Here is an 18,990-nt window from a genome sequence, read left to right on the forward strand (position 1 = left end):
TGGTGGATCTCTTGAGTTCAGAAGCTCTGAGCTGCGGTGAGCTGAATGGAGCAGGGGTTCTCACTGAGCACAACATTAATATGGCAAGGCTACAGAAAGAGGGGGTGAGGGGCAGCCAGGTTGCCCAAGGCAAGGTGAACTGGCCAGAGTTCAGAGGCAGGACAGATCATAACTCTGATGCTAATCAGAGTGGGACCAGAGCCATGAATAGTCCCTGCACTTCTAGCCTGCAGACCTAGTCTGTTTGAGAGCCCTTTCTTTAAGACTTCAGATACTCTTTGAGCTGTTATTCTTAAGGTATGAGCACTAGTCTGATTTGGCCCTCAAAGATGATGGAAAAGAGACACCTAACAGAGCCCAAGGCATTGAGCTATTCACCCTGAAGGCCTTTTTGCAGACAGTATCTTCAGTTCAGTTCTCTAATGGCTCTTGGCCACCCAGTATACACCATATAGTATATGCTAGGGAGGTTGGGAGGGACAGTTTTCTGAGAAATCTCACAGCATCTGCCTGTACAGATGTTATCGGAACAATCCAATTCATCAGTTCACCCAACATGTGGTTAGACACCATCAGGCTAGCCATCAGTTCACACGGACACTCCAGTCTGGTTCTACTGAGGTCAGAAAACCATCCAACTTCTAAGTTGCATATTTCACACCTCCTGTACAACCTGTGACAGCTACTGGGGTAGGACATAAACAGGAAAATGCTTAGGGCTAACTGTAGACTGTAATTAAGTACCTACAGTAACTAAGATACAAAGTGGTGCCTTGTATCCTCACAGTACAGCATAGTGTCTCCCCAGGGCCTTTCATGCAGTAGCCACTCAAATGTGTATTGAATTGGAGAAAGAATGCCAAATTGGAAGTTAGGAGAATCAGGTCTTTGTCCCAGCATGTGGGTGACCTGGTATAAATCACAGCCTATTTTCTGTCTTGTTTTTGTTTTTTTTTTGAGGGGGGAAGGTAGGGTAATTGGGGTTAAGTGACTTGTCCAAGGTCACACAAGCTAGTAAGTGTGTCAAGTGCCTGAGGCCAGATTTTAACTCAGGCCATCCTGACTGCAGGGCCAGTGTTCTATTCACTGCCACCTATCTGCCCCCTGCACCACCTGGTTGCCCCCATAGCCTGTTTTCTCATCAGTAAAATGAGCCTGTTAGATGAAATCATCTGTAAGCGCTAACATTCTAGGTTCTGTGGGAGGCATCATGGTGCAAAGAAAAGAGTGTCAGACTTGGAATCAAGAAGACGTGACTTAGAATCCTGGTTCTAGGTCACTAGCTGTACAGCTGTGGGAGAGTTACTTACTGTGGGAGTGACTTCCTTTACAAAATATGAACCTTTCCCCCAGTACCTCACTGGATTGTTGTGGGGCTTAAATGGCCTTAAAAAGTCTGTGAGCTTTTGAGCACTGTATTAACTACTAATGTTCTAGCATTTCTTCTCTAGCTCTCACATTCCCAGGTCTTTTCTGACTCCCTGGCGTCTTACAGATACACAGAGTGAATTTATGTTTCCAGTTTATTTTTAAATTAAATTAAATTATTAAATTATTTATATATTATAAATTAACATATTAATATATAAATATAATTAATATGTTAATTATAAAAATTAAATTTAATTATTATATTATTCCAGTTTCCAATTAATGTTTGACAGCCTGTGTGCCTAGAGCCTGGCCTCCTCCCATCCACAGACCTGGGAGCTTGGCAGGTGAGGTGTTATCCCCACTTTACAGATGAGGAAGCCGACTCCCATTTGTTTGACTCGCTTAATGTCTCATGGGAGGCAGAGCGACCCCTCCACACCTTTGGACTAGGATTCCAGGCCTCCCTGCACGACGTTGTACTGCCTGCCTCTTACTTGTGGAGTGACTTTCTTGCTCTTCTTCACATGTGATTTTCCATGCATTTTCAGGGCTCCCCCACACACCTGAAATGGCTCTGAGAATCCTTGCCTTGGTGCGAGTTCTTGCAGGATCCTTACCCATGATTCCCCGCACACCTCCCCAACCCCCATGCCTCCCTACAAAAATTACTTTGCCATCACTTTGTTTATGGTTTGCATAGACTTACTCTTACTTGTTTCCTTCAGTAAAATGTAAGCTCCTTAAGGGTAGAGATCATTTCATTTTCCTCTTTGTATCCCCAGCACCTAGCAGCGCCCCTGGCACAAAGTCATCACCTAATAAACACTTGCTCTCGTGCTCAGTCCAGTGGTGTTTACACAGCAGATGATTCTGCTCGGGTTGCTACCTATCTTTCTGTGAAAATAATGAATGAGCAAGAAATGGTTGGTCTCTTGTATCTTTACAGGGAGAGTAACCAGACTGTACAAGTCACCCAGCAGTTTCTGCAGTATAAAGTGAATGCAGATTTGGAGCACGGACCAATCTCAGACAACTATTTGTTTACCCCAGATGGATCGGCAGTTCAAGCATCAGATGTGGTGGGGTTGGAAATTGTGGCTGGGAAACTAGTGACCGAGATCCGGCAGTATTTTTACAGGTAAGGTAGGAGGCTGCAGACTGGACCATTTTCACTTTCTGCTTGTGAGCAATCTTTTCAATCTAAAAGACTGCTTAAAGCCAGGGAGCCAGCTTAGCCTTTCAGTCTGAGTATTCAAACAGTCTTCTCTTTAATGAGTTAATGTTTATGAAATTGAAATCAGAGACCAGTCTATTTAAATAAGGATTTGCCAAGAATCCCCAAGACCTTGTAGATCAAGTATAGTGCCTCAGATCAGGACCCCCAGATCCAAATCCTATCTCAGGACCTGATTAGCTGTGTGACCATGGACAAATCACTTAACCTCATAGGGCCCCAGTTTCTTCACCTATAAATTGCAAAGTTTTGAAAACCTTCAAGTAGTCTAGTAATGTGAGTATTATTTGCTTGATTGTGTAGCTCCTTGCAGTTCCAAAGGACTTAATATAGATTAACTCATTTGATGTTCCCCAAAACTCAATGAGGTGGGCAGGGAGAATAAATATAAAAGTTGCAACAATGACTCAGTGTTTGATTTGGGGCAAGTCATTTCTCCCACTAGGCTTTAGTTTTCTCTTCTGCCAGCTTTAGAATCCTAGAAATACCTTTATCTTTATAAAGTGCTAGGGGAAGGTAGTACAACATGGTCATACCCATTTTACAGTGAAGGAAACTGACACTCAAATTACTGTCAGCCAGCCAATAAATAGTGTAGAAGGAACTCAAACCTCAAATCTCCTCATTCTAAGTCCCCTCAATTCAGTAACCATTTATTAAGTACCTTCCCTGCACACGAAATCGTGCCAGACACTTGAGTTAAAATGAGCAGTTGTCCCTGCATTCAGGTAGCTTGTACGGTGCTTTTTCCACTAACATATTCTAAATGTGTGACTACATCGTCAGATAAAATTGTCATTGTACATATAATACGTAAATTAAGCCACAGAAGGGAAACAATGAAACTGGAAATGACTAAGGGCTAGGCAATGTGGAGGAAACCTTCCAGTCACTTTGGGGAATATGGTATGACTTTGTTTGGCTTGCTGCTTATGTAGAGGAAGAATCCATAGAATGCCAGATCCAGAAGGGGCTTTATAGAGTGCACCAAAAGATGTTAGAACTGGAAGACATTTTCCAAATCACCTAGACCAGGGCTTCTTAAACTTTTTTCACTTGAGACACCTTCAGCACTTCTTAAACTGTGTGGTCTCAACGCATAGTTTAAGAAGCGTTGGTCTAGGCCAAGGATTCTTAACCTTTCTGTATCATAGACTGCTTGGGTGGGGTGGTGAAGCCTAGGGATGGGATCCCTTTTCAGATTAATGTTTTTCTATACATGAAAAAAATGCAAATGAGTTCAAAGGAAATCAATAAAACTGAAATATAGTTATCAAATTAAAAGAAAGTTTATGGCTCCAGGTTATAAATTCCTGTTATGGTACAGTTCCTGCTTTTTATAGTTGAGGAAAACTGAGACCCTTAAATGATCTGTTCAACATCAGAGAGGGGTTTGTGGCCCATCTGAGTCTAGACCCCAGGTTCTGCACCTAAGAACACTTATCTTTCCTTGGGTGTTGATGCTTTCCAAGTTTATCTGTGGACAAAGCTGTTTGGTTGTGCTCTGTTTTTCACTTTTGTACATCATCTGCTCTTCTCAGATATTAGCTGTTCTCTGATGGTTTCTTTACATGTTATTATAAGTAGATTGCCTGGTGTCCAAATCACTATTCAGAAATTTTTCCTGTGTCATCAGTGGAAGCTGTAAGCATTCTTATTCTCAGTTTCTGCTCACTCTGATGAGTCAGTTCCATGAGAGAGGCCGCATCTCCTCCAGAGATCCTGAGGGTTTTCTAATGCCATCAGCACAAGCCTTCATTCCAGTGTATTTTCCCTAATATCTGTTGCAGTTGATACCTCCAGCGCTTAGCCCCCTTGTTTCCTTTAGCCAGTTAACATCAATTACCTTTTACAAAATATTTACTGAGAAAATATAGCGGTAAGAGAGGTATAAACTCCTCCTCCCTTTAACACTTGGAGGCACACTTTTCCCCCATCCTGCCTTGGACCCTGGGGAGTATGAGCTCAACTTTAAAGTAGTTGCTACAGAACATTTATCCTACCAAGTTCACTTCTGAATATGGCATGACTGTTGAGTGAATTGCAATCTCTCTCTCAACTGCCTTCAGTTCCTCTTGGCTAGGTCAAACTGTGGGCTGGGGACTTTGTTTCTCGTTGGACTCTGCTGTCCTCAGAATCTGGTACCGATGCCAACTCCCCAGCCTTCTGCAGCACACTTTCCCAGCCTTTTGAAATTCATGAGGTTGTGGCTTAGTTACATATTCCTTCACCTACGAACAGGAAAGGACCAGTGCACAGAGGCCCATGGTAGCCACATGTTGACCTAGGTGGAAAGGGCATGAGTCTTTTCCCTACCTCGGGGTCTGTGAAATGTCTTCCTCAAGCCAGCCAGGCAGGAAAGAAGGGGTAAGTTGTCCCTGTTAGAGTATTGTCTGTCTCTCAGTTCTCATTCAGTGGCCAACTAAGAAGGCCCATATTCATTACCAGATAAGAGGACCAGAAGCAGTCAGTATATGTGTCTGTGCTCTGAATCAGAGAGGTGGCCCCTTCTGTGATATCTTATCACACCTCTCCATGTGGTTTGGTGGTGAGCAGGGCATGTGACATGTGCTTAGGGGACAGACCTCCATGGATTAGCCCCAATCCCACCCCCAATATACATGAAATCACCTCTCAACCTCACCTATATTAAAATACTTATATTTTCTAAAAGAAAAAAATGCAAAAGCTTGGAATCACTTCTCCAGGGTATAATTGTATTGCTTGATATAAGATGTTCATCTCAAGGAAGCATTAATGATAGCTTACATTTATATAGCACTTTAAGATTTAGAAAGTTATTAGCATACATTATTTCATTCAAGACTTACAACAACCCTGTAAGGTAGGTGTTCTTTTTTTTTGTTTGTTTAATTTGTTTATTTTTAGTTTTCAACATTCATTTCTACAAGATTTTGTTACAAATTTTCTCCCCATCTTTCCCCTGCCCCCCACCCCAAAACAGTGATCCTACTAAACACCCAATCTGCTCTCTTACAACCTCCCCCATCCCCCTCTGACTTTCTAGTAGGGCAAGATGGATTTCTATACCCTAGTGCCTATATATCTTCTTTCCCAGTTGCATGTAAAAAAAAAAAAACATATATATATATATTTAACATTTGATTTTAAAACTTTGATTTCCAGATTCTTTCCCTTCTTCCCTCATCACCCACCCCTACTGGGAAGAAAAACGATTCAATATAGGTTATACATGTGTAGTTACACAAAATATTTCCATAGTAGATATATTGTGAAAGAATGACTATATTTCCCTCCATCCTATCCCATCCCCCACTTATTCTATTTTCTACTTTGACCCTATCCCTTTTCAAAAGTGTGTGCTTCTAACTACCCTCCCCCCATAATCTGCCCTCCCTTCTATCATCCCCCCTTTTATCCCTTCTCCCCCTACTTTCCTGTAGGGTATGATACCCAATTTGGTATGTATGTTATTCCCTCCTTAAGCCAAATTTAATGAGAGTAAGGTTGACCCATTCCCTTTTGCTTTTCTGTTCTTCCCCTCCATTGTAACAGTTTTCTCTTGCCTCTTTTATATGAGGTAATTTACCCTATTCTGTCTCTAGAGCCCTATCTCCTCATTATATTCCTCTCTCATCTCCTAATTTTATTTTTTAGATATCATCCCTTCCTATTCAACTGATCCTATGGCCTCTATGTATATACGTACACATATATACACACACTCACATATGTATTTATATGCACATATACCCTTCTATATAAACATATGTGTATGTATACATATATACATATATTCCCTTTGACTATCCTCATACTGAGAAAAGTCTCGTGAGTTACAATTATCATTTTACCATGTAGGAATATAAATAGTTCAATTTTAATAAGTTCTTTATGATTTCTTTTCCCTGTTTACCTTCTCATTCTTCTCTTGCTTCTTGTATTTGAAAGTCAGATTTTCTATTCAACTCTGGTTTTTTCATCAAGAATGCTTGAAAGTCCTCTATTTCATTGAATCACGATTTTTTCCCCTGAAACATTATACTCAGTTTTGCTGGGTGGGTGATTCTTGGTTTTAATCCCAGCTCCTTTGACCTCAAGAATATCATTCCAAGCCCTTCATCCCTTAATGTAGAAGCTTCCAGATCCTGCATTATCCTGATTCTGATTTCACAATACTCAAGTTGTTTCTTCCTGGGTGCTTGTAATATTTTCTGCTTGACCTGGGAACTCTGGAATTTGGCTAAAATATTCCTAGGAGTTTTCTTTTGGGGATCTTTTTTAAGAGGCTATTGGTGAATTCTTTCAATTTCTATTTTGCCCTCTGGTTTTAAAATATCAGGGCAGTCTTCCTTGAGAATTTCTTGAAGGATGATTTCTGGGTTCTTTTTTTTTTGATCATGGCTTTCAGGTAGCCCAGTAATTCTTAAATGATCTCTCCTGGATCTATTTTCCAGTGAGATATTTCACATTGCCTTCTAGTTTTTCATTTGTTTGGATCTGTTCAATAGTATCTTGATTTCTCATAAAACCACTAGCTTCCATTTGCTCCAATCTAATTTTGAAGGAACTATTCTCTTCAGTGAATTCTTAAAATTCCTTTTCCATCTGGCAAATTTGGCTTTTTAAGGCATTCTTCTCCTCGTTGGCTTTTTGGGCCTCTTTTGCCATTTGAGTTAGTCTGTTTTTTAAGGTGTTATTTTCTTCAGTCAGGTTGTTGACTCTCTTTTCATGATTTTCTTGCATCATTCTCACTTCTCTTCCCAGTTTTTCCTCCACTTCTCTTACTTGCTTTTCAAAATCCTTCTTGAGCTCCTCCATGGCCTGTAATCAGTTCATATTTTTCTTGGAAGCTTTTGATGCAGGAGTTCTGACTTCATTGTCTTCCTCCTATTCCATGCTTTGATCCTTTTTGTCCCCAAAGAAGGACTGTATGGTCTGTTTGGGCTTCCTCTGCTTGCTCATGTTGCCAGTCAATTACTTGACTTTTGAGCTCTTTACCATGGTAGAAGTCTGCTGCCAGAGAGGAGAGCTTTGTCCTAAATCACTGGGGTTTTCAGAAATATTGTCAGAGGTCTGAGGAGGGTGCCCTCTGTACAGACACCACACTGGCAAACTGGCATTTCTTACCCCAGGACCACCGCCCAAGAAAGTGACCCAGATCCAAGCAAGTTAAAGCAAAAGTAATTACCCTCTAAATGGTCTCTTGGTCCCCCTGTGATCTGTAGGCCAGGAGCTCCTGAGGCAGGCACACAGCAGCTGCTGCAGCTGCCATGCCTCCGGCCACCTCTTACCTTGGGGGCAGGGGCCAGAACGTGCCCTTCCTTTTCAACAGAGTTTCTGACTGACCTTTTACTTTCTTTTTGGCGTTTATGGGTTGAAAAATCTGGAAACCGCCACAGCTGCTGGTGATTCACTCTCTCAAGTCTGGTCTTGCCACCACTGCCACCCTGGGGCCAGAGCCACAGCAGCTCCTGCAGGACTGCACTCGGCTCCCAGTGCACTCCGATGAACCCTTCCTGGCAGCCTGCCAGGCTGCCTTCAGTGGGAGATTTGTTTCTCTCAGTCACTTTGTTGGTTCGGTAGCTCTTAAATTTGTTTAGAGTCATATTTTGTAGGTATTTGAGGTGGTTGTGGGGGGAGTCCTGGAATTTCCTGCTTCTACTCCGCCATCTTGGCTTCTCCCCCTCCCCCCCCCCAAGGTAGGTGTTCTCACTATTCTCATTTGATAGGTAAGGAAGCTGACATTCAGGATAGAGCCTCACACATACTAGGCCCTTAATAAATGCTTTTTGATTGACTAAGTGACTTGTTACTTGTTACAGCATCACACAGCTAATAAATGTTTGAAGTGAGAATGAGGTCTGGTTTTCCTGACTTTTCAGCAGAGAAAACACTGGACTTGGAATCAGGAGAGGGGCTCAGGCCCTAGGTCTACCATGTTCTGGCCATGTGACCTTTGGACAAGTCATCTCTGCTTTCTGAATTTGGTTTTCCATCTTATCTGAATGGAAATCATAATTCAGTTGAGTTTAACAAGCATTTGCTAGAGGCACAGCACTGTGCTAGGCATTGGGGGAGATGAAAAGGTAGGTGCACTACAGAACTCGTAGGGTTATCATAATGATCAACAGAAAGGATATATGTAAAGCCCTTATAACACAACAGCAATTCGGCAAGCATTTATTCAACAAGCACTGTCTAGATGGGTCTATAATTGGGGACCATTACAGCTACTACCTTGGGTTAGAGCCTATGATCTCACCAGCCTGGCATTTAGACTCTAACAGATTTTGTGAGGAGGAATGGTATTACTTCTAAACTAGCCTGCTGGAGTCAGCCATTGTCAAGAATCAAAAATATTTAGGCCATACAAGCCCATTTAAACTAGTAACTAACCAGACCTAACATGAACAAGGAAAATCATCCGATACTATAAAGGTTCCTTGGAGTGACAGTATGATATACAGAAATAGAACAAATGGAATTGAAAATAGATGAGAATTTTTAGAAATGTCACAAGGCCAGGGGAGGGATATGGTAGGGCCCCAGTGTAAGTAGAACTGTCACCAGGACTATTCAGGAGAGAGGGGGGAGTCTAATTTACTTTATTCCTACATTTTCCCACAAAAATAACCAAAAAACTCACTTCCACATAAGGGTCCTTGTGGTTCCCCACAATCCCCAGCCTGTTTTTTACTTGTTTCTCATTTATTCGCCTACTCTTTTTTTTTTTTTAATTTCACAGAAATTTCACAGTAAAGGATTATACCTATGCTGTCTATTCTCGGATCTACAATATCCCAGAGGGTTATGATGGGAAACTGCTGTGTCACAGGATAGAACAAGAGTACAGGGTGGGACCCTTGGAGCTGAACCAAGAGGCAATCCTAAGGACAAACACAGATTTAAACAATCACCAAGTCCTTTATACAGACAATAATGGCTATCAGATGCAAAGAAGGACTTACAAAGCATATGTGAATAACACCGTGGCTCGGGTAAGCATCATTGAAGTTTCTGAAAGTCAGAGATCTCAGGATTCCTCAGAACCCCATCTTTACAGAGGCGCCTCATTTGGCTGACACTAGAGGAATGACTTGGTCCACATATGTGAGGTTATATAACTAAACTCACAGCTCTAAGCATTAGACCTTCCTTGTCTTGGTGTGAACTTTTAATTTTTTAATATATTACTGTCACATTCCAAGACTTTCCTCTCCTTCCCCTTCCCACCACCCTCATGCCCAAGAAGTATTGTTGAGCAAAACAGTCAACACCATTACCTTCTTTGGAAATTTGGGCCTATTTTCATCCTGGGCTTCCTCCCTATCATGCTCCACTCTTCAGTCAGTTAACAGTCAGCAATTATTGATGAGGCCCAAGCACTGTGTTAAGCTCTGGGAATAAAAAGAAAGTCAAAAGACAGAACTTACCCTCAAGGAGTTCACAGTCTAATGGAAGAGACAACACACAGACAAGATCTAAACAGGAAACACAGGAGATTCTCTTAGAGGGAAGGCATTAGCATTGGAAGGAGGGGTAGTTAAGGCTTCTAGCAGAAGGTAAGATTTTACTGCTCTGAAATCACCTTAGGTAACTGCATTGACCATAGTTAATATGCCCATTTTGCACAGAAAGTTTTCCAAACTGTATCATCCATATAGCTGCCTTTAAAAAAAAAAAGGGAGTGGGGGAGGTGGCTAGGTGGCACAGTGAATAGAGCACCAGCTCTGGAGTCAGGAGGACCTGAGTTCAAATCCAGCCTCAGACACTTAATACAAAAACTAACTATGTGACCTTGGGCAAGTCACTTAACCCCAATTGCCCTGCCTTCCCCCTCCAAAAAAAAAAAGTAAAATTTTATTTCTGTATTTTGATTTTTGCACCACAAACATTTTTTTAGTTCCTAACCTCACAACTGAATTCTCCTTTTTAACAGGGAGAATCAGTAAAACCAAGGGACACAGTGACCATATCTGATAATGCCTGCCTTGCTCAGCATCTCCCATCTCTCCACAGAGAGTAGATGACTTTTTCATTACCAATTCTCTGAGGCCAAGATTTATCATTCTATGAGTTCAACTACCTTTTAGTGTTATTTTTGTTATATTAGAATAGTCTTTCTCTTTTTTGCTTTCCTTATTCCACATACTTCTGTATCATTTAATCCAGATTTTCCCATGCTTTTCTGAATTCCTTGTAATCATTGTTTTTCATAGATGAATTGTATTTCATTATGTTTACATGTCACAACTTGTTCATCAGTTCCCCAGTTTTTTTCTACCACAAAAAGTGCTTCTATGATCACACACACACACACACATACATACACGCATGCACGCACGCACATACACACATACATCCTACCTTGAGGTATGTGCCTAGTATTTATTTGGACCCTTAAGTCAGAGAATATGAACAGTTTTGTGACTTTTTTCACATAATACCAAATTATTTTCCAGAAAACAGTGGATCATTTTATACTTTACCATCAGCTTGCCTTCTTAAGCTCATCTGAATCTATTCTTTCCTTAATGATTCAGCATTTTAATTAGTGCTTCATTTATTACACCTGAAGGTCTGATGATTTGTTTGGGGCTTTTCATTCATTGAGCAAACATTTACAAGTTACCTACTGTATACATAGGACAATTGCAGATTCTAGAATTAAATAAAAAGTTTAAATAAAATCTAGAGTTCCTGTCCACATGGAGCTCTGCGGTCTAATAAGTGGATATGACACATACTAAGAGAACTGTACTCCTCAAAAATACATTAATGCAATAGGAAGGTGCAAAACATACTTACATATGACGTCTTGGGGGAAGGGAGTTGGTGACCCATGGCATCAGGAACCATATTGTGGAGGAGGTAGCATTGGAATTGGGCTTTGAAGGCAATAGGTAAAGAAAGACATTCCAGGGATAGAGACTTGTGTGAGCTAAGGTTTGTGCTCAGCAGTCAGAGAGTGTAGATTCTGTGGAGAAGAAATTATAAGATAAGGCTGGAAAGGTAGCCTGGTGCCATATTATGAAGGGCCTTGGAAATCAAGCTAAAGAGTTATCCCAGATGTAATAGGGATCCACTGAAGATTTTTTAAACAGAAGAATGATGTGACCAAATTTAAGCATAAGGGCTGTATACCCTGAGATACTAAATGGTCCAACGTGCCAGGCTTGTCTGATTCTGACAGTTTTTCTCTTTCCTCTATCACTGTCAGTTCTCATTGAACACTGCTGTCGGTGTTCCTGCATCTTGTAAAGTTCCCTGGCCCTCTTTCTAATCTGCTGATTCTAACCATATACCTAGACTTGTTAAAATTTTATGTAAGAGTAAATAGAATATAAATAAAGGTCTAATGATAGCTTCCATAGATTAAAATAAATGAGTTTCATAAAAATTCATTAAGAGGCTCTTGGGTCTTTTTAACAGTTTACCTCTGGGTTTGTACCACCTTGGGGTGATTGAGGTTGTCGGACATCTTTAGCTTCCATATAGGTTTGGGGTATTGCTGCATTCTGCCCAAAGTCGCTGACTTCATTTCTTGGCCTTGTATGTCTACAGAATTACTATCCCATGGTGCAGACTGCTTTCATTGAGGATAACAGGATGAGGCTTGTCCTGCTGTCGGAAAGATCACATGGTGTCTCTAGTCAAGGCAATGGGCAGATAGAGGTAAAAGGAGGAAAGGCCTTTTTTTGGGGGTGCTTGTTAGGAGGGATAGTGGAAGAAGTGACCGCCCGGATGACATTTTTTTAACAGGTGATGCTACATAGGAGACTGTGGAACAACTTTGAGTGGGACCTCAATTATAACCTCACTTTGAACGATACGTCGGTGGTTCGGCCAACTTTCTGGCTCCTCCTAGGACCCAAGCCCCTCACCACTGCTCTGTATCAGATGAGTAGAATGGCTTTGGAGCACAGACCAGTTGTCATATTTGGAGAATTACACAGTAAGTAGGTGTCCATTTTCAAAACACCTAGTAGCTTGTATTTGGGAAACAGATCATACAGTCACATACTTCCTAATGTGACATAGGTGAAAGAGTATGATGTTTAAAGACAAATCCTGGCCCTGCTATTCACTCACTGTATGACTGAGCAAATATGTTTCTATCCCTGGGCCTCAGTTTCCCCCTGTTTAAAATGAGGGAACTGAACTAAATGATTTCAAAGTTCTTTTGTAGTAATAAATCCTGTGTTCATCCAGATGCCCAAACTGGACCCTCCTGTTAGCCCATTAGCCAATGCAGAAATAAGTAAAAAGTGCTCACATTTAAATAGCACTTCTTCAAAACAACCAGGACAAGCAAGTATTCAAAGCATCATTATGATCATTCTACAGAAGAGGAAACTGAGGCTCAGCAAGATTAAGTACTTTATCCAAGGTCAAACATCATGTGTTCCAGCTCTCACTTAGACTCAGGTTCAGAACATTGGTGGAAATACAGTAGCTGTTTCACCAGATAATTAATTTATAGTGGGTCTTTTCTCAGAGTCTGAACTACAAGTGGAATGTTTTGCCTGAAATTCAGTAGGACTCTCCACTTAAGCTCCCTTAAATGAGTAATCAGGAATTTTTCACATTTATTTTTTTTAAAACAAGGCAGCTAGGTGGCACAGTGGCCAGAGTGCTGGACCTGGACTCGGGAAGACCTGAATTCAGATTCAGCCTTACATGCTTACTGGTTGTGTGACCGAGTCACTTAACCTCCGCTTGCCTGTTTCCTCATCCATAAAATGGGGCAATAATAGCACCTGCCTCACAGGGTTTCTGTGAGAATGAAATGAGAGAATAATTGTAAAGCGCTCAGCTCAGTGTCTGGTACGTGACAAGTGCTATATAAATGTCGGCTGCTATCATCATTGTTATCATGACATAACATGTAAAGTGCTTTGCAAACCACAAAGCACTGTATACATGCTAGCTATTCATATTATTACTATTATAACATACATCTTTAATATTAGTTTCCTAGGTATAGCTCTTCCAAGAAACAAATGCTATGTTTTAATTTGTTACAACAAAGCAATTTTTAAAGAAATAAACATCTAGGGGTGGCTAGGTGGTGCAGTGAATAGAGCACCGGCCCTGGAGTCAGGAGAACCTGAGTTTAAATCCAGCCTCAGACTTTTAACACTTACTAGCTATGTGACCTTGGGCAAGTCACTTAACCTTAGTTGCCCTGCTTTCCCCCCTCCAAAAAGCAAAAAGAAAGAAACAGCTAGTTACAATCTGGTACCTTCATTAGTGATCTATGAAATAGCAATTATTTTGACCCTACTCTCCTACATAGACTTGAATCATAATTTGCTGTCATAGCTAAAATTTATGTAGAGAAGAATTAGTATAAAACCCTTTGTAGAACTTTTCAGTTTTGCTCCCACATGATTTTGCTGAGTTGGGCATCTGACCAAGCTTTCTGAAAACTGGGTTTTTCCTGAACTGCTTCTCACTGCTTTTATCAATCAGCGCTGTTGCTTCTCTGTCATATCTTTCAACCAGCATTATACTGGAGAGTACTGTTGGCCTTGGCTGTCACATCTTTCTCCTTGGCAAGGATGTCCAGGTTTACTGGTTAAAGCATTTCCCAGTATCTTTTGATTTCTTTTAATGGCAGTTGATTTATATCAGGTTAGCTTTTTTAGGAAATGCTAATCTTCTATATTGATATCTTTTCTTTAATCCATTTTTAGTTTTAGGTGTTTTTTTTTTTTACATTAGCAGCTAAAATTGGACACATAGGGGTTTCCTCAACTACGTAGCATACATTCTCATTTTTATTCTTTCTCCTAGTTCGATATTGATTTTGATCTTTGCCCTAAAGAATCTGTAGTGCAATTATGGAGTCAATATGGAAATTACTGGTCTGGAAAGTTTAGAGCAGGCCCTCCACATGGTGGGCAGTAGGAACCCACATCACAGGAAGGGAGTGAGGTGAGAATAACACTGAAGAAGCTGTGTGAGAAGGCAGTAAATTGTTGATTCACAAGTTTTCTGAGTGTTGACACTATTACTAGATCTTGGCTTTCCTTCTGTGTTCTTCACAAATCATGAAAAATACCTTGTTTCTTGTTCATCTTGCAGATAATGACCAGATGCCATCAGGATATGTCCAGAAAACTGCTCTAGCCCTCCCCTCCAACCTTCACCTCCAGATTCTCAGCATCCCTGGGTGGCAGTACAATTCTAACCACACAGAGCATCTGCATAGTCTGCAGAAAGGTGAGGCAGGCTTTCCTGGGAGGATGGGGGAAATGACAGTTCTTACTAGGCTACTGTCCTACCTCAGGTCTCCAAGACATTACTCCTCACTGTGATGATTGAATGTGACTTCCCCAGCCCCATAAGAGCTTCGACTAAAGTCCATCCTCAACAAAGTCACCCTTGTTCCCAGTCCAGATCTCTGTAATACTTCAAAACCTAGCTTAAGAACTCCCTCTTCCAACAAAACCTACCATTACTACGACCAATTTCAGCTTAAAGTGATCTCCATATCCTCTGAAATCCTTGAGGAAACTTTGTCTGTATGTGTACTCATTCTGAAGTCTTTACTGATTTTCTTCTGTGGGATAATAATAGCAAGTATTTATAAGGAGACATTCCCCTTGCTTGATTATTGTTACAAATGACAAATAATGTTTAAACTATTATGAAGAACAAATAACATACCTCACAGGATTGTAGGAGGATCCAATGGGAAGGTCTAAGTCACATGCTTTACACACCTTAAAGTGCCATATAAACGTTAGTTGCTCTTAATATTATCATTGATGTTATTTTTCCCCCTAAGAAACAGCAAGGTAAGCTTGTAACATCAGTGCCTAAGGGGCAGCCAGGTAGCACAGCAAGTAAGAGCACCGGCTCCAGTGTCGAGAAGACCTGGAGATCAGCTCCAGTGTCGAGAAGACCTGGAGATCGAATGCCGGGCTCAGACACTTAGCACCCACCCAGAAACACCTGGCTGTGTAACCTTGATCAAGTTACTTAACCCCAATTGCTTAGGGGCGGCCAGGTGGCTCAGCGAGTAAGAGCAACGGCTCCAGTGTTGGGATGACCTGGATCAAATCCGGGCTCAGATACTCAGCACCACACCCAGAAATAACTGGCCGTGTAACCTTGAGCAAGTTACTTAACCCCGATTGCTTTAAAAAAAAAAAAGTGCCTAAGAGTGTAAGTGCTGTGTGCCCAGCTCAGTGCAGGTTCATGAGACATAAAAGATGTGTGATTGTATTCATCCTAATAATAGCTCACATTGCTGGAGGGCTGTAAGGTTTCAGAGGTCTGACGTGGTAGTATAGGTTTCCTTTTTGTTTTGTTTTTTTATTTGCTCACTGTTTCTTATGAGCAAGTAATTTAATCTGAAAAAATCTTCATTCATTATTATAGTGAGTTCGAAAGAAATCCCCCCAGGTACATATTCAATACACTAAAAGATCAGTGATAGTCAGGAAGTGGAGAAAGATATATTCTCTTTTTTTAAGATTTCATTTTTCTCAGTTACATGTAAAAACAATATTTAACATTCGTTTTTGAAACTTTGAGTTCCACATTCACTCCCTCCCTCCCCACCCCATACTGCCCCTGAGAATTTGATACAGGTTATATGTGTGTAGCCATGCAAAAAATATCCATAATAGTCATGTTGTGAAAGACAATGTAGACAAAAAAAACAAACAAAATACCTCAAGAAAAATAAAGTAAAAAAAAAAAAGTATGCTTCAGTCTGTATTGAGACATCATCAGTTCTTTCTCTAGGTATGGATAGCATTTTTCATCGTTAAATCCTTCAGAGTTATTTTGGGTCATTGTATTGCTCAGAATAGCTAAGTCACTCACAGTTATCTTACAATATTACGGTTTCTTTGTACACGTATCTTACAGTATCTTACAAAAAGACATCTTACAATATCTTGCTGTTACTTTGAACACAGTACATTTCACTTCGCTCATACAAGGCTTTCCAGGTTTTTTTGAGAGCATCCTGCTCATCATTTCTTATAGTACAATAGCATTCCTTTATAATTACATACTGAAGCTTATTCAGCCATTCCCCAATTTATAGGCTTCGCCTCACTTTCTAATTCTTTGTACCCAGAAAAGAGTTGCTAGGTAGTATAGATTTTCTTAGCACCATATAAAAGATGAGGAAAGTGAGTCCCAGAGAGAGAAGTGATTTGCCCAGCGTCCCCCGTAGAACAAGCCATAGCCCATGTTTGACATTATCTGCTGCCCAGGACAGGCTTCTTTCCATCCTACTGCAGTCCCTATTCTCAGGATACTCACAGTCCACTTGAGGCAATAAAAGCCAACATTGAACAATGAGAGATCAGTGAAGCACTAAATTATGTGTCAGACTGTTGAGTACAAGAGCTGAGGGATGGGAGGGGTCATGGTGGGCTAGTATATTCAGTGAGGGTTCCTGGAAGAGACAGCACATGAGTTGTCCCTTAGTGGGAAGAGCTGTGCCTTGAAGAAAGAATGAGGTCACTGACGAGCCCCTTTCCTGCTGGCCACTTTTCATGTAGAGTTCCCCTTGGATTCTTCCTCTCAGCAAGAGGCAGGATGGCGCAGCACAAAGAATACTTTCTAGAGTTGAAATCCAAGGACCTGGGTTCAGATTCTAGCTTTGCTGCTTACTACTTGACAAGTCACTTAGCCTCTCGACTCCAGCTGCTTCCGTAAAATGAAGGGGTTGGATTAAGGGAACTCTGTGTGAGTTCCAGCCCTCAGTGTGATGGTTCATCTCAATAGGAGCTCTTCCAGGGCAGGGACCACTTTTTGCCTCTCTTTGTATTCCTCCGATTCAGCCTAGTACCTAGCACATAGAAAATGCTTAATAAACCCGTGTTTGGTGGAATCATTGATGCTGTGATTGATCATCTGCTCCCTGTTCTGTTGTTTCTCAAGGTCACAGAAAGGAGAGTGGTCCTGACCTCAGCCGGGTCTTACTCCGGATCTGCCATTTATACGAGGTGGGAGAAGACCCAGATCTTTCCCAGTCAGTGACCGTGAACCTGAAGGTAATACCTATCTCCTTCTCCTCCTTTCAGGAGATACTTTTCCTTTTACCTTGTTGCCATCCCACCATGAGCAGGGGGTGAGAGGGACTGCCTGAAGCAAACCTCACACATAAGAGACCCAGCCTCACAGAAACTGATACATTAGAGGAAGCCTGGCTGAGTGGGTAGAGGAACAGCCTTTGAAGCCAGGAAGACCTGTGTTCAAGTCCTGCCTCTGAAACTGCTCACATTAATTAATTGGTCAGCATCCCGTAGTTCCCCACTGATAAGCTTAGAGGGGAGGTCTTGCCACTCTAAGGAGTTCTCCCACTAAGAAATCACAGGATTGGACCAGAAAGCAGCAGAGATTGGGAGTCAGATGCAGAGTTCACCCCCGTGCGTGACTCTGTTAGGCCTCTTGTGTTTCCTCATCTATGTCCTCTTTCCAGGCCAGCAGTCTGCAGTACACTCCCGTGACAAATCTCTTTTCCCTCCGTCAGCTTTCACCCAATACTCATTCTCATGCTTTACCTCTAGTTCCTAGGTTGCATCTCATGAATGTACCTTTCTAAGATACAAGGCCACCCCGCTCCTTCTTGAATTTACCTATTTCTTTTAAATAAGGTATACCCCTCCAGAGACATGGCTTTTTCATGGTTTTCATCTCACCAGGTCTCAGCAATACAAACCTCTCCAGCCTAGTAGAAAAAAATAATGGCTACCAAAGCACCTTCTTAAAGTTTACAAAGCATTTTCTTTTTTGGTAAAACAAGTTATTATTGTCATGATTTTATAGATAAGCAAAATTCCAAGAGATGTTATGATTTTCACAGGTTGAAGCACAAGTGAAAGCACCCAGGAAACTTTATGGCAAGTTAGATATGCAGCAGACACTTATTAAGCACTTAAAGGTGCTGGTCATTGTGCTAAACCCTGGGAAGCACAAGGAAAAGAAGGACAGTCCCTGCGCTCAGGGAGCTTACACTGTAATGATAAAACACTGTCATTTCTCAGTGTTTTCCTGACCCCTCCCCCAAAGCCATAGTCAAGCAGAACAAATTTAGCATCTTCGTGCCTCCAAATTTAGCATCTTCGTGCCTCGTGTCTAGTGCTTCCCCATAGCCCAGGCTTCTCTGCTGTGTGTCTCTTTATCCTTCTCTGTTCCTTGAGTCCTGTGGGATCCAGACTGATCATCCCATAGGTTGAGGTCTGGTGGCTTCAGCCTTGTTTCCTTTCCATCATGCGGAGGTCCTTGTCTATGGTGTTCTCTGGGTGCTGCTTTCTTGACTCTGAATTACTTCATACAAGCTCCTCAGTTTCCCTCCATGTTTATGAGGCCCCAGCAGGAAGCACATGGTCCTCTTCAAGGGCCCTGCACCATGGTAGCACATA

At 41.5% G+C, this 18,990-nt stretch overlaps 1 protein-coding gene across 2 annotated transcripts in view; it reads left to right on the plus strand.

Annotated features, from left to right (window-relative positions):
• Positions 1-18,990, plus strand: part of MAN2B2 (mannosidase alpha class 2B member 2) — an 87,406-nt gene that overhangs the window by 62,208 nt on the left and 6,208 nt on the right. For both annotated transcript variants that reach the window (XM_069070161.1, XM_069070169.1), the window contains 6 exons: positions 2,321-2,512; positions 9,339-9,591; positions 12,158-12,268; positions 12,356-12,548; positions 14,684-14,821; positions 17,507-17,619. In XM_069070161.1, coding sequence (XP_068926262.1) covers positions 2,321-2,512; positions 9,339-9,591; positions 12,158-12,268; positions 12,356-12,548; positions 14,684-14,821; positions 17,507-17,619 — 1,000 coding nt within the window. The remainder of the gene's footprint in view (positions 1-2,320; positions 2,513-9,338; positions 9,592-12,157; positions 12,269-12,355; positions 12,549-14,683; positions 14,822-17,506; positions 17,620-18,990) is intronic.

This window comes from Petaurus breviceps, unplaced genomic scaffold (assembly GCF_028583685.1).
Source record: "Petaurus breviceps papuanus isolate PSGF00001 unplaced genomic scaffold, PetGlider_PUasm1.0 140, whole genome shotgun sequence".
NCBI lineage: Eukaryota > Metazoa > Chordata > Mammalia > Diprotodontia > Petauridae > Petaurus > Petaurus breviceps.